Raw genomic sequence first — 13,789 nt, forward strand, 5'->3', positions numbered from 1 at the left:
CTGGCCGGTCTGTGGTAAGTTATGCAGCGCCAGTGTGGTCTCATCAATTTTGTGATATGCAGTGGAATAATATTCAGATCTGTCAGAATGCCGCCCTCCGAACTGCGACGGGCTGTCTTCCCAGTACTCATGTGGACCACCTCCATCAGGAGACAAAGATCCTACCAGTGCGAAGACATAACTACATGCTGTCTAAGCAATACCTTTTGGGCTGTTCTCGCAGAGACCTTGGATAGATATCCACCGCCCAGAAGCCTTAAGGTAGATCTACATGATCTAGAGCGTGAGGTTCAGCGCTACAAGAGAGAACCTCTAGATCAAGCAGCATATCAAGCAGGTCTAAATAGCATCCATGCTAACACGGTAGCAGATGCGGTAATTGGCTACCGGGTGAATGTAGTCCTTGGAGAACGACCGCCTCCAATTGCACCTGAAAAAATCGATCTCCCCAGGCAAACCAGAGTAGTTCTGGCTCAATTACGTTCCGGCAGATGCAACCGCCTCAATTCCTACAGAGCTAGGATTGATGCCGACGTGCAAGATGTATGTCCTGATTGTAACCAGGAACCGCACGATGCACGTCACCTGTTTAACTGCCCGGCCAGACCCACTTAACTCAGACCTAGATCCCTGTGGACGCACCCCATCTTAGTCGCAGAGTTCCTGGGTCTTGACACTCAACAGAATCAAGCAAACGAAAGATAGAACACAATAAACCGCTACAACAACATCAACAACTAGACGTTATGTCGTGGAGGCTAAACTTTCCGACTGTTGGACCAAAAAATGCATTAAAATCTCCCAGATTTAGATATAGCTGCCACAATTTAAGGTCTTGGGCTTATAATAGATGCGTTTTTGTCCGATTTCGTTGAAATTTGGTATAGCGGGTTGTGTTAGGCTACTCGACATCCCAATCCAGATTTGGATATAGCTGGCCATATATCCATCTTCCGATTTAAGATTTTAGACACATAAAAGATGAATTTATTAACCGATTTTGCTGAAATTGGGCGCAATGAGTTGCGTAAGACCCCTCGATATTCGTACCGAAAAACCACAGGGAAAAACCACTTAGTAGCTGCTTAATACTTCACAATTATTACCAACAAAAATTATGGGATAACCACTAATGGACTGTTACTGATGTTTTCATTCACAGACTTTCAGCATCCTAGGCGGACATTCCGACCTCTGGCCATCGGTGGCCTGTAATTAAGAACTAGGCCCAGGTATTTCGCTTCGTACGATTGTTGCAGTGCGGGAGTCAAAATTCCAGTAATCTATTGTATTTCCAGTAACTACAAGTGAACAGCACCAGTTCCGTTTTCCTTATTGATATGAAATAAATCTCCATATATTCCCTATAAACCAGCTATAGAAACGCGAATGGTGTTTACGTTCAGTATTATAGTATTAGAACTTGGTGCACATTGCAACTTTCGCCTAATAAAATTCAGTTTCAACCGAAAACATAACTTCCTTTCATTCATATAGGCCAAAAAAGTTACTTGCTTTGATCTTACCTAGTAGACAAAGATTAGTTTATCTCAAAACATTTTCTCAAACAATCTTCTGATCTTTGTTGTAGAGTGCCAATGTAAATATATGTGAAAACAATCAATTAGTCGACTTTTAGGAAGTGCCGCCGCTTTCGAAGCTCCTACAAAAAGAGTTAACACGTTACACGCTCGTTAAAATCGCAAATAAGATAAAACTTGTAACAGACAAAAAAAAAGCGAGTAAATATTGAATCTACAGCCTTTCGGGTTTTTTCATCTGACATAAATGCTTCGAGCAGAGTGTTTGTACGGATTTGAGCTCATGAAGATTCAATAAACGGGAGCAGCATTCTGACTATGCGCTGTTTAAACATGCGGCAAACTTATGTTGAAGATTGCTCATGCGCAGCACACTTTTTTGTAACTTGGCAAATATTTACATACGGATGGGACGTAGAGCAACATATGCAACAATCCCAACAACAAGCCAACAGCGAAAGCAAGACAAACAAAAACAAATGTTTACAAACCAAATAGGAAAAGGCGGCGTTTTTGTAATTGGACCGATCAAATGAATGCACCAAAGAAGAGATTTCATTCAACACTTCTCCTAATGCGAGGCAATACCTTCGGGCAAGGTTAGAAAGTCACTAAAGGCGGCCATAGATGTAGATTTTTTCTTCCTCCTTTAAAGAAAAATCATATTTTATGCATTAAGATTTGCTGCTGCCTGAATGAATGAATGTTTGGTTCATGCAACTTTGATGCGAATTTTTTTAGATTTGTTTCAGACAATAGTATTAACTGCAGCTGCCAACAATATTTTTGGAGGTAATACTGCAGCACCAGCAGTAGTCAGAAGTCCATAACACAAGGTTGCCGACGGTGTCAGCTAAACTTGAAACAACAAAATTTACATTTACTAGATAGATTGGATCAATGAAATAAATAATTTTTCAATTTCTTAGTTAATAAACATGAATAAGAATAGCCCGTCAAAAACAACACAAAAAATTGATAAATAAGAAACATTGATTGTGCAAAGAGCATTAAATTCGATATCAATTACAAGTGTTCCACAGTGAGACCACCACATATAAGCCAATGTATAATAAATGACCATGCTGTACCAAATATATTTCGAAGAAAATGGATTTATTGTTGGGAAGATAGTACCCATAGGAAAAGTCAAGCGAGGAATTGTCAATTTGACCACATTGGCTCAGAAAAGTTAAACAACATGTTATCAGATGAAGCACAAATATTCATATATCAACACCAGTATTTTGTGAACCAAACGTTGGAAACTGTCCACAACCGTTCACTTTTTGACAATGTCACGTGTGTAGTTTTTTTTTATACCCTCCACCATAGGATGGTACATTTTCGTCATTCCGTTTCAAGCACCTCGAAATATTCGTGATAAGGATATATAAAGTATATATATGTTCTTGATCGTCATGACATTTTAGATCGATCAGCCATAACCGTCTGTTGAAAGCACGCAAGGAGTAAAGCTACGCGCTTGAAGTTTTGCAGAAATACAAAAAAATAAGTGTAGGTCTGTTGAGATTGTAAATGGGCCAAACCGGTCCATTTTTTGGTATAGCTGCCATATATACCGATCTCCCGATTGGATTTCTTGAGCTTCTATATGACGCAAACCGTATCCAATGTGGCCAACGCACATAGCGTTGTGTCTTGGTTTTCATTAACTGTGCTAAGTATGGTCTAAATCTGTTCATTACCTTTTAAAACTGCCACATTAACCGATCTCCAGATTTGACTTTTTGAGCCTTTATAAAACGTAATGCTTATCCGATATGGCTAAAATTTTGCACGTAGCGTTTTTTTTTTTTTTTTTGACTTTCAATAACTGTGGCAGGTATGAGCTAAATCGGTCCATAACCTGATATAGCTGTCATATAAACCGATCTGACAATTTGACTTCCTCAGCCTCTGTAGGGCGCGATTTGCCTGAAAATTTGGAAAGGGGTTTTTTTAAGGCTTTTAACAGCCATGACTAGTACGGTCCATATCAGTCTATAACTTGATGAAGCTCTTATTTATTTGAAAAGTCATTCAAAGAACTTGACAAATGCGATCCTTGGTGGAGGGTATATAAGTTACGGCCCGGCGGAAATTAGCACGCTTTTACTTGTTTTTTTTTTATTCCCACCACCATAGGATGGGGGTATACTAATCAAGTCATTCCGACTCGAAATATTGATCTAGGACCCAATAAACGATATGTATTCGTTTCGACTCAAAATGTGGAGACGATATGTATTCTTGATCGTCTCCACATTTTGAGTCGAACTAACCATGTCCGTCCGTCCGTTTGTACAATAGAAATCACGATAGCGGTCAAACGCCTAAAGCTAGTCGCTTGAAAATTTGCACAGATACTTAATATTAACACAGGTCGTTGGGGATTGCAAATGGGCAATATCGGTTCAGATTTGGATATAGCTCCCATACAAACCGATCTCCCTATTTGACTTCTTGAGCCCAAGGAGGCTACACTTTTTGTTCGATTTAGCTGAAATTTTGCACATAGAGTTCTGTTATGACTTCCAACAACTGTACTCAGTACAAATCGGTCAAGAACCTGATATAGCTCCCATATAAACCGATCTCCCAATTTGACTTCTTGAGCCCCTGGAAGCCGCAGTTTTTGTCCGATTTGGTTGAAATTTTGCACATAGTGTTATATTTTGACTTTCATTAGCTGCGCAAAGTTCGGTTTAAATCTGTGTATAACCAGATATAAATCCCATATAAACCGATCTCACGATTTGACTTATTGAACCGCTGGAAGCCGCAATTTTCATCTGATTTGGCTGAAATTTTGCACATAGTATTCTGTTATAACTCTCAACAACGAAATCAAGTACGCTCACAATCGGTGTATAATCTGATATAGCTCCCATGTAACTCGATCTCCCAATTTGACTTCCTGAGCCCCTGGAATCCGCAATTTTTGTCCGATTTGGCCGAAATTTTGCACATAGTGTTCTATTTTGATTTCATCAACTGTGCAAAGTTCGGTTTAAAACTGTGCATAACCTGATATAGATCCCATATGAACCGATCTCACGATTTGACTTATTGAACCGCTGGAAGCCTCAATTTTCATCCGATTTGGCTGAAATTTTGTACGTGGTGTTCTGTTATGACTCCAAGTAAGGTTCATATCGGTCAAGAACATGATATAGCTCCCATATAAACCGATCTCCCGATTTGACTTCTTGAGCCCTTACAAACCGCGATTTTTATCCGATTTGGCTGAAATTTTTCATATAGTGTTCTGTTTTGACTCTCAACAACTGCGCCAAGTACGGTCTAATTCGGTCTACAACTAGATATAGCTCCCATAATTTAGCACAATCTATGGTGGTGGTTCCCAAGATTCGGCTCGGCTGAACATTGCACGCCTTTACTTGTTTAAGATTGCAAAGATTGCGGTGCTAAGAATCGAACCTGAGTTCATCCATCCCATGATTTTATGTTTACAGATATCTTGCCACATTGCACTACAGTCTCCTGTATACAAACAATATTTTAAGAGTCATTAAAACTTAAGGTTGGTATATGTTGAATGACATTCATAATCAACTGATTACAATACAGGTCCCACTGTTCCGTCAAACAAAGTGCCTTCTCTTAATTAATAAACTCTCATAAATCAAACTATGAATGCCACCATGCACACATGTTTCCATGTGGCCTATGGTGTAGTTGTTGCCATTACTTACCATTGAAATCGGTATCACAAAACACATCAAATACAGCATCCAACTTGGCACAGTAGACTCATGGTAGGGATGCATCAGCGAATCATCATTACAGAAGAAGCCGCGTTTGTACGCTTCACCCCACAATGTGAAACTGAGTATGGGTAGGCCAACTGCAAAGAAAACAAAGACAGAGCAATAGAAGGCAAAAATTAATGGCAAATAATACAAGAAGACACCTCCATTGGCAGATCTGTTTTTCTATCTTTTATGTGGGACAATTTATTGCCAAGACATAGAAATAATATTTACTGCATTGAAGTTGATATGTAAGATAGGCTACACAGTGCGTTAGTGATATTTTAAATTTATTTTATAGATATATTTCTAATATTAAATCCGAGACCCTATGGTCTCATAAAACATAATAGTAACGAATCAGTAATAGCCTCAGTTCACTTAAATAATTGAGATATAATAATTATTTTTAATTTTATTAATATGATTCAGAAATTAAAAAAATACCAAAAATGCAAACGCAAAAATGCTAAATGAAATTTATTAAACATGTTTTGTACTTATGGATGGAATATATCTTTTATAGTCCTATTTGCTCCATAGTTATTAGTACTATTATTCCAAATCGGATTATAACTGTAGGAACAGTCTACATATATGGATGTTAGAATCTACCATGGATACACTTTCATGTCAAAGGTCAATTATATCAGTTAAAAGTTCAAACCTTTACAATTCAAATCGAGGTGGTGGGTATCCAAATATCGGCCCGGACGAACTTAATGCCTTTTCACTTTTTCATACCCTCCACTATGGGATGGGGGTATACTAATTTCGTTATTCTGTTTGTAACACCTCGAAATGTGCGTCTAAGACCCCATAAAGTATATATATATTCTTGATCGTCATGTCATTTTAAGTCAATTTAGCCATGTCCGTCCGTCTGTCTGTCGAAAGCACGCTAATTTCCGAAGGAGTAAAGCTAGGAGCTTGAAATTTTGCACAAACACTTTTTATTAGTGTAGGTCGGTTAGTATTGTAAATGGACCAAATCGGTCCATGTTTTGATATAGCTGCCATATAAACCGATCTTGGGTCTTGACTTCTTGAGCCTGTAGAGGGCGGAATTCTGGTCCGATTTTATTGAAATTTTGCACGTAGTCTTTCGGTAGCACTTCCAACAACTACGCCTAGTATGGTTTAAATCTGTCCATGTTTTGATATAGCTGCCATATAAAGCGATCTTGGGTCTTGAGCCTCTAGAGGGCGCAATTCTCGTCCGATTTGGCTGAAATTTTGCACGTAGTGTTTTGGTATCACTTCCAATCTGTGCTTAGTATGATTTAAATCGGTTCATAATCTGGTATAGCTGTCATATAAACCGATCTTGGATCTTGACTTCTTGAGCCAATAGAGCGAGAAATTCTCAACCGATTTGAATGAAATGTTGCATGAAGTGTTTTGTTTGCAATAAGTGTGCTAAGTATGGTGCGAATCGGTACATAACCTGATATACCTTCCATATAAACCGATCTGGTATCTTGACTTCTTGAGCCTCTAGAGAGCGCAATTCTCATCTGACTTGGCAGACATTTTGTACAACGCATGATACCGCTCCCATATAAACCTATCTCCCGATTTTGATTCTTGAGCCCCTACAAGGCGCAATTCTTATCCGAATGGACTGAAATATTACACAATGACTTCTACAATGTTCAGCATTCATTTGTGGTCCGAACCGGACTGAAACTTGATATAGCTCCAATGGCTTAACAGTTCTTATTCAATATACTTTGTTTGCCTAAAAAGAGATACCGCGCATAGAACTCGACAAATGCGATTCATGGTGGAGGGTATATAAGATTCGGCCCGGCCGAACTTAGCACGCTCTTACTTGTTAACAATGTATTTGTCGTTGACTGAGTCTGAATCGGAATCTCCACATTAACTTAAAGGCTGGGGACAAACTGCGCGAATTCCTCTGGGTTGTCCTTCTCTTCCTCATTTGCACTTAACCAGTCGCCAGATCTGATTGAGACCTTTGGAAAGGTATAATGCTTCAAGCACCCATACCTTTGGGAGGGGTAGACAATATGCTACGGCCGGTGTATATCAAAGAGTCTGTTGGGACTTTGGAGTCCTTTCCGAGCCTGCACCTGGTCTATAGATCTGGCCCTGAACTGTAAAGGTTTTCAGATCATACACCACATATTGGATAATCGTATAATCGTAGTTATCCTTGAAAGGCTATGAAATCCCTGAAAGGGAGTGTCCGTAAAACAAAAAAAAAAAAAAATTATTTTGCCTATATTTTCTAATGCTGTGTTTTTTTCTAGTATGATTAATCGTTTCTTATTATCTGTTATCACACGATATCGATAACTTACCAAATCAACTTTGCACCGATAATCTATCCAGAACATCTGAGTAACACTTGATAGGACTAAAATAAAATACAGCTAGGTTGAACATAAATACAAATAGGTTGAACATAAATATATCAAGGTTCGCAAGATATTACGCTAAGAAAATCGTTCGTTTTGCATTTTCGAAAACTGGAACTAATATATTGCTTGTACTACAGCTTCAACCAAGAGTGTAAATATTTCGGCTTGATCAATCATAAGACTTTGTTGCTTTTCAATTTATTTTTAATGGATTAGGATAAACCATTGAATATGGTTACACACATCATACGAACACTAGCCAGACAATGTATTCATGTTGTGGTTTAAGCGTCACTTAATGAAGTAACAATCTTGCATATGCGGCTACAGTCGCAAGTCACAGTCACCAGGATAGTGGATTTTAACCAATGAGGTAGACTGGCAGCAGGCAGGTGTTCGTTCACATGTGGCTGCTGCCATTGCAGGTCCAAGATATCAGTTTCATTTGATAATGCCACAACTTGACTCTAGGCCTGGGGTGAAATGACTCCAAAATATGGCAGCCATAAGTGTTGTCATTCAAATGTGTTGAATGTATGCGTTTTTGTTTTGCCATTGGGTAGCACCAAGACCCATATCCTTTCTATGGTTTTAGATTTCGAGCGAAATCACCATTAGAGAATTGAATAATGATTACTTGTTCGAGATTATATGCATGTTTATTCGATTCAATTGACATATCACATACAAATGTTTAGTAGATCTTAAGTTGGCTATCGTTCCTGGGAAAATATCACATACAATAATTTTAATATTGAAAGGAATGTGTTATGGTTTCATATGCGAAAAATAGGTGGGATTTATCACACTTAATGAAAGGATTTCTTTGGGCAGAAATTATTTTAGTAGATCGACTGGAAATAAATTCCTTTATTAGAAAACTGAATTAGTAGTTAAATTGAGGTCCTAATTCGTTCAGCCTCTGGGTTCCTACATTCGACATTTTCTTTTAAAGTTCGTCGAATTATTACCCTTCCGAGTAGCTGAGGATTTAATTAAATCTTTTTACTTCTTTAAAAATGACTGCTACAACTAATACTATAGATGCAACGGCGAATATGATGAGGATATTGTCTAGGCAACATAATGGATTTATTGGGTTGCCCAAAAAGTAATTGCGAATTTTTTAAAAGAAGGTAAATGCATTTTTAATAGAACTTAGAATGAACTTTAATCAAATAAACTTTTTTTACACTTTTTTTCTAAAGCAAGCTAAAAGTAACAGCTGATAACTGACAGAAGAAAGAATGCAATTACAGAGTCACAAGCTGTGAAAAAATTTGTCAACGCCGACTATATGAAAAATCCGCAATTACTTTTTGGGCAACCAATAATATCCGTCATATTAATGCCCCAAGCCTGAATAACAAGCTTGACGAATTCAAGATGGTTTTTGAGAACTTTGACATTGATATAGTGTTTGTATCGGAGACGTGGTGGAATCAGTCAACACCTGATGCGTTTGTTGATTTTTCACGATATTGTGTGCACAGAGCTGATAGATTACGTCGTGGGGGCGGCACCGCTCTGTATGAATACCCAGTTATGTATAAAATCTAAGCCAGGTGGCCCAATTGAGTATGTTTTTGTTGAGGTGTCTGCTGCTGATAACAAGCTTCTAGTGGGGTGCGTTTATAGACCGAACAACCATACGGATACGCGAGATTTTTTCTCTGTCCTTGAACATCTTTCTCTCTTCCTTACTCAAACATTGTAGTTGCTGGGGACTTCAACTCTAACGTTTTACAGGACACGGGCGTGGCGTTTGAAATGTCTTCCTTCGATCTTTTTCCTGTTAATTCAACAATTCCCACGCATTTTCCGCATCCTCAAGCACGCTCCTAGATCTGTTCTTTGTTAGTGACACTTCTAAAGGCCTCCTATACGACCAAGTGTCAGCCTCATGTTTTTCGGAGCATGACTTGATCTTTTTATGTTATGAATTTGAGCTCACCAGGACTAGGGAAACCTATTCATATAGAGATTTTGCCAGTCTCGACCATGCTTTTTTGCTTTCGAGTGCTGTACTTATCGACTGTATGGAAACTATCGATGAACAAACTGACTTTCTACAGAGGAATATCCGTGAGCAACAGGAACTTACTGTTCCACTCAAGCCTAGAGAAGTGTCTTTCAGATCGAAACCGTGGTTCTTCCGGTATATTCGTTCAACTATTCACGAGAGGAATATGTCGCATCGCAAGCGGAGACGTTTCAGGACGCCTGAGTTACATGATGCCTTTTGCTCAGCAAGAGACCACGTCAATAAGTTGATTAAGATAGCCAAGAAAGACTACTATTATAAACGCTTTACTTCTGCAATAGGCTCCAAGAGAACTTGGAAGGTCATTCGAGACATAGGAATTGGGAAAGATACTAATAGATGTTCAACAAACTTGGACATCAATGGGCTTAATGATGCCTTTGTTAATGTACCACAGATCCTAGTTGAGTCCAATTTCTATGGCTTCAATATCTCCCCGTCTCTCGACGGCGACTGTGGTTTTGGCTTCAGCTGTATTGGCCCGCCGATGTCCTTGAGTGTGTCGCGACTGTAAAGTCTAACGCTGTCGTATCTGTTGTCTCCATATTATTCCTCATGTAACATATGTTTTCAATAGGATTTTGAACACGAGTTATTTTCACTGCCTAAGAATTCCAAGGGATATAGACCAATTGCGATTCTTTGTTACTTGTCAAAGGAGAAAATGCTGTATTTGCAAATGTCGTCTTTTGTCAACTAGAACTCTTTGTTATATCTGAGACATTCCGGGTTTCGACCTAACCACAGCTGCGTAACTGCCTTGGCAGAGGTCACTGAGAGGATCAAGGTCAATTTGGAGAATGACAAGAAAAATTTCCTTGTTCTTCTTGACCATTCTAAGGCATTTCACACTGTGGATCATTCCTTGTTTTGTAATGAGACATCTTTATAATTTTTCTTCTACATCCGTTCGCCTTTTTTTGTCGTGCCTGTCACACCGAACTCAGTATATTCATTACGCTAGATTGGAAATCGTGGGCATGGTTATTATTGGCACTCTGACTTGGAGTAATCATATCGACTCTGTCGTTGGTCAGGTATATTCAAAATTGCGTGCTCTCTGGGCCACTCAGTCGGTTACTCCGCTGCGGGTTAGGTCTCTCTTGGCAAAGTCTTATCTTGTTCCTGGCATTCTCTACGGCTGTGAGTTGTTTGCTACTTGCGACTCGGCAAGTAAAGGTAAGCTAAACACCTTTTTTAATAGCGTTACTCGTTATGTATTTAGCCAGAGACGGCGCGATGTATGGCGTCTCCTTACAGCACTTGTTGTACCTGAGGTAGCTTACTTTCCTGTATAAACTGATCTACACGCAGGCACCACAATATCTGTATGGATTCATTGATTTCGCCAGATTTATTATAGGTGAAACAAGTAAAAGCGTGCTAAGTTCGGCCGGGCCGAATCTTATATACCCTCCACCATGGATCGCATTTGTCGAGTTCTTTTCCCGGCATCTCTTCTTAGGCAAAAAAAAAGGATATAAGAAAAGATTTGCTCTGCTATTAGAGCGATATCAAGATATGGTCCGGTTTGGACCACAATTAAATTATATGTTGGAGACCTGTGTAAAATGTCAGCCAATTCGAATAAGAATTGCGTCCTTTGTGGGCTCAAGAAGTCAAGTCCCCAGATTTATATGACAGCTATATCAGGCTCAAGAGGCTCAAGAAGTCTAGATCCAAGATCGGTTTATATGACAGCTATATAAGGTTATAGACCTATTTGAACCATACTTGGCACAATTGTTGGATATCGCAACAAAACACGTCGTGCAAAATTTCATTCCAATCGGATAAGAATTGCGCACTCTAGAGGCTCAAGAAGTCAAGACCCAAGATCGGTTTATATGGCAGCTATATCAAAACAAGGACCGATATGGCCCATTTGCAATACCAACCGACCTACACTAATAAAAAGTATTTGTGCAAAATTTCAAGCGGCTAGCTCTACTACTTCGGAAGTTAGGGTCCTTTGGACAGACAGACGGACGGACGGACGGACAGGCGGACGGACATGGCTAGATCGATATAAAATGTCACGACGATCAAGAATATATATACTTTATGGGGTCTCAGACGAATATTTTGAGTAGTTACAAACAGAATGACGAAATTAGTATACCCCCCATCTTATGGTGGAGGGTATAAAAATCATTCCCAAAATTCATCCGAGGCTTGTTTCTGAATGGCATATGTTCATATTCGCTGTACGTCTCTGGAACTCACTTCCTAACGATCTGCAATTACTCAGTAACTCGGCAACATTTAAAACCAGACTTTGGAAACATTTTACTGCATTAAGTAGATGAATGTTAAGACTCATTTATTTACTTATTATACCCACCACCGAAGGATGGGTGTATATTCATTTTGTGATTCCGTTTGCAAAACATCGAAATATCCATTTCCGACCGACCCAATAAAGTATATATATTCTTGATCAGCGTAAAAATCTAAGACGATCTGCACATGTCCGCCCGTCTGTCTGTTGAAATCACGCTATAGTCTTTAAAAATAGAGATATTTAGCTGAAACAGATTCTTTTTTTGTCCATAAGCAGGCTAAGTTCGAAGATGGGCTATATCGGACTATATCTTGATATAGCCCCCATATAGACCGATAGGCCGATTTAGAGTCTTAGGCCCATAAAAGCCAAATTTATTATCCTATTTTGCTGAAATTTGGGACAGTGAGTTGTGTTAGGCCCTTCCACATCTTTCTTTAATTTGGCTCTGATAGGTTCAGATTTGGATATAGCTGCCATATAGACCGATCCTCCGATTTAGGGTCTTAGGCCCATAAAAGCCACATTTATTGTCCGATTTTGCTGAAATTTGGGACAGTCAGTTGTCTAAGGGTCCTTCGATGTCCTTCGTCAATTTGGCTCAGATCGGTCCAGATTTGGATATAGCTGCCATATAGACCGATCCTCCGATTTAGGGTCTTAGGCCCATAAAAGCCACATTTATTATCCGATTTTGCTGAAATTTGGGACATTGAGTTGTCTGAGGTCCTTCCACATACTTCTGCAATTTGGCTCTGATCGGTTGAGATTTGGGTATAGCTGCCATATAGACCGATCTCTCGATTTAAGGTTTTGGGCCCATAAAAGGCGCATTTATTGTCCGACGTCGCCGAAGTTTGGGATATTGAGTTAAGTTAAGCCCCTTGACATACTTCTGTAATTTGGCACAGATCGGTAAAGATTTGGATATAGCTGCCATTTAGACCGATCTCTGGGTTTTAGGTATTGGGGCCATAAAGGCGCATTTATTTCCCAATGTCGCTGAAATTTGAGACAGTGAGTTGTGTTCGGCTCTTCGACGTCCTTCTTCAATTTGGCCCACATCGGTCCAGATTTGGATATAGCTGCCATATAGACCGATCTCTCGATTTAAGGTCTTTGGCCCAACAAAGGCGCATTTATTGGCCGATTTTGCCCAAATTTGGGACAGTTAGTTGTGTTAGACCCTTCGACATCCTTTTTCAATATGGCTCAGATCGGCCCAGTTTTGGATATAGCTGCCATATAGACTGATCCCTCGATTTAAGGTTTTGGGCTCATAAAAGGCGCATTTAATGTCCGATTTCGCCGAAATTCGTTGCGTTGTGTTAGGCTCTTCAACATTTTTTTTTTGCAACTTCGCTCAAATCGGTCTACATTTGGAAATAGCTGCCATGTAGACCGAAATTTGACACAGTGACTTATGTTAGGCTTTTCGACATCCGTATCGTATATGGTTCTGATCGGTTTATTTTTAGATATATCTGCTTAAAAGATCAAAATTTTGATACACACAAGTGAACAATGACTTGTACTTATTAATATTTGGTCCAAATCGGAACATATTTCGATATAACTTCTATGGGACATAAGGTGTGCAATTTTCTCCGGATTTTGATGAAATGTGGTTTACGTATATACCCAATATGGTGGGTATCCAAAGTTCGGCCCGGCCGAACTTAACGCCTTTTTACTTGTTTTTATTCTTATAAACTTACCTTAATTTCTTTTTTTTTTTTTTTCTTATGCCTAAAACT

At 39.2% G+C, this 13,789-nt stretch overlaps 1 protein-coding gene across 1 annotated transcript in view; it reads right to left on the reverse strand.

Annotated features, from left to right (window-relative positions):
• Positions 1-13,789, reverse strand: part of LOC106080697 (putative phosphatidate phosphatase) — a 71,836-nt gene that overhangs the window by 21,975 nt on the left and 36,072 nt on the right. The window contains exon 3 of the mRNA XM_013242165.2: positions 5,261-5,412. Within this exon, the coding sequence (XP_013097619.2) occupies positions 5,261-5,412 (152 nt within the window). The remainder of the gene's footprint in view (positions 1-5,260; positions 5,413-13,789) is intronic.

The sequence above is a fragment of the Stomoxys calcitrans genome, chromosome 5 (genome assembly GCF_963082655.1).
Source record: "Stomoxys calcitrans chromosome 5, idStoCalc2.1, whole genome shotgun sequence".
In the NCBI taxonomy this organism is placed as follows: Eukaryota; Metazoa; Arthropoda; class Insecta; order Diptera; family Muscidae; genus Stomoxys; species Stomoxys calcitrans.